This window comes from Diuraphis noxia, unplaced genomic scaffold (genome assembly GCF_037042655.1).
Source record: "Diuraphis noxia isolate RWA-SAM2 unplaced genomic scaffold, SU_Dnox_SAM2 contig0001, whole genome shotgun sequence".
Taxonomy (NCBI): Eukaryota; Metazoa; Arthropoda; class Insecta; order Hemiptera; family Aphididae; genus Diuraphis; species Diuraphis noxia.
This window is the reverse complement of record NW_028301711.1, coordinates 80,632,152-80,634,115: the sequence shown is the minus strand read 5'-3', so window position 1 is coordinate 80,634,115 and position 1,964 is coordinate 80,632,152. Positions and strand designations below refer to the sequence as shown.

Here is a 1,964-nt window from a genome sequence, read left to right as displayed (position 1 = left end):
TTAATGTGACGGTTGGGCTTGCATATTTTCGCATAACATATTTATGTCAGGTGTGATATTCGAAACTGTAATACGCAAGTTTGATTCTAAAGACTGTTGTGAAATGCATGATCTATGTTTGTTTTTTATAATTTGAAGTTCTGAAAATGCAGTTTCACAAAGATATGTTGATGCGAAAGGTATTAATATAAGTAAAGCCGCTTTTGAGATTACAGGATACTCTTGCTGTCGTCTTAACCAAAATTCGGTAAGTTCTTTTTCATTAAACTCGGTTTCAAGAGTTGAGTCTTCTCTAATTTCAATTAATTGCTCTTTTGCGGCCCATGAAATATGATCGTATTTCAAAGAAATAGAAAATGGTCTTTTTATCCAATCGTCTTCATTATTTTTATTTAAATTTGGAAAATATTCAAATAAAAATTTTAGTACTGAAGACAAATGAGCAGTTATTATACTTGAAACTGAAGTTGTCATTGAAAGCTCATTAACGGTAAGAAAATCATGTAAGCTCGTAAACATTGAGGAATCTCCATTTTTAAATGCGTTTAACCAAGAAGACAATTTTTGTTTAAATGCTTGAAGGTTTGAGGTAAGTATTAAAATGTTGGTACTCTTACCTTGAAGAGATAGATTTAATTCATTAACTTTATCAAAAATATCTGCTAAATATGAAGTTAAACACATCCATTTTTCATTACTTAAAAGTGCAGATAAATCTGGTTTGATATCACGAAGAAATATGCGGAGCTCATCACTTAGGGCCTAGCCACACTATGCGTTTTGGCGGGTCCGGGTAAAACGTATCCGGTAGACCGGAACAACAAACCATATAGTTTCTAATTATAGGTGCCACATTAGAACGTTTTGTCGGGACCGGTCGATTCCTGCTGCTGACCGACCGCAACATGTTGCGGTCGGGCGGGAAACAAATCGGCAGGACGTGTCATCAAAACATATTGTTCGTTACCGGCTATTATCGAGCATTTGGCCGGACAACTATAATAATAAAATGTGGTGTTCACGGAATTGAGATGGAGGTCGTAACAATGACAAGCGGTTGTATAAGATAAATAATAATATTATATTGATGCTGTCAACAAAGTGGCATTTACGCGGATGTATCCACGGGACCACAACACGCAGAGTGACAACAATAACAACAACAGTACATAATAATAACAAATGATAATAACATTGATACTACGTAGGTATAGATATCATAAATACCGATCGGCACAGACGCCACGGTCGGGACGGTCAGTATCGGCGGCGTTGGTGGCGGCAGCAGCTGATACGGCGGTGTTGATACTGGACGAAGCGGCGGCACTCGAACACGGCGGGTGATCGGATTACGTAAGGTGTAACGTTACGTAATCACGATATCGAAGGCGGCGTTACGCAACCAACACGAAACGTCGAGATCGCCAGTCGCGATGCGGAATACAGCACGTCGACCATAACCAATAACTGCGGGCTGAATGACGGCACGAACAGAAGAAAAGGGGACAGGATAACTCTGACTAAGTCCAAACACCCAAACACCCACGCACGAGACGATTGCGGAGACAGGGCGACAAAAGTGAACGGCCTGACGCACGGACCGCTCAAACGAGAGCGTAGGAACGACTGGTGTTGACGGCGGCGACTTTGCCGAGGTCAATGACCGCGCGATGCGCTGTCTCGCGGACCGGTTGCCGCACGGCGTAATAATAGCGACAAGTTCGAACATATATTGTTTTATATCGTGTATGCCACACTGTGCGTTTTGGCCGCTGCGTTTTTTTGATTATTTTAATTTTGTATATTTTTAAAAAAATGGTTTTTGATACCGATAAATTCATTTCGTGCATTCAAAGTAACCCATCTATTTGGGAAATGGGTACTAAATAATACATGGATAAGTTCATTAAACAAAAATGTTGGCTCAGTATTGGTGAAATCATGTATCCAGATTGGACAGAAAA

The 1,964-nt window shown here is 40.2% G+C and overlaps 1 protein-coding gene across 1 annotated transcript; it reads right to left on the bottom strand.

The window, feature by feature from the left end:
* Positions 1–684, bottom strand: LOC149061976 (zinc finger BED domain-containing protein 5-like). Its single transcript, XM_089215167.1, has 2 exons — positions 456–684; positions 1–377 (listed from the first exon to the last, which is right to left on the bottom strand). The coding sequence occupies exons 1-2, from the start codon at positions 682–684 to the stop codon at positions 1–3; spliced, it is 606 nt and encodes a 201-aa protein (XP_089071293.1).
* Between the last annotated feature and the right edge of the window lie 1,280 nt (positions 685–1,964).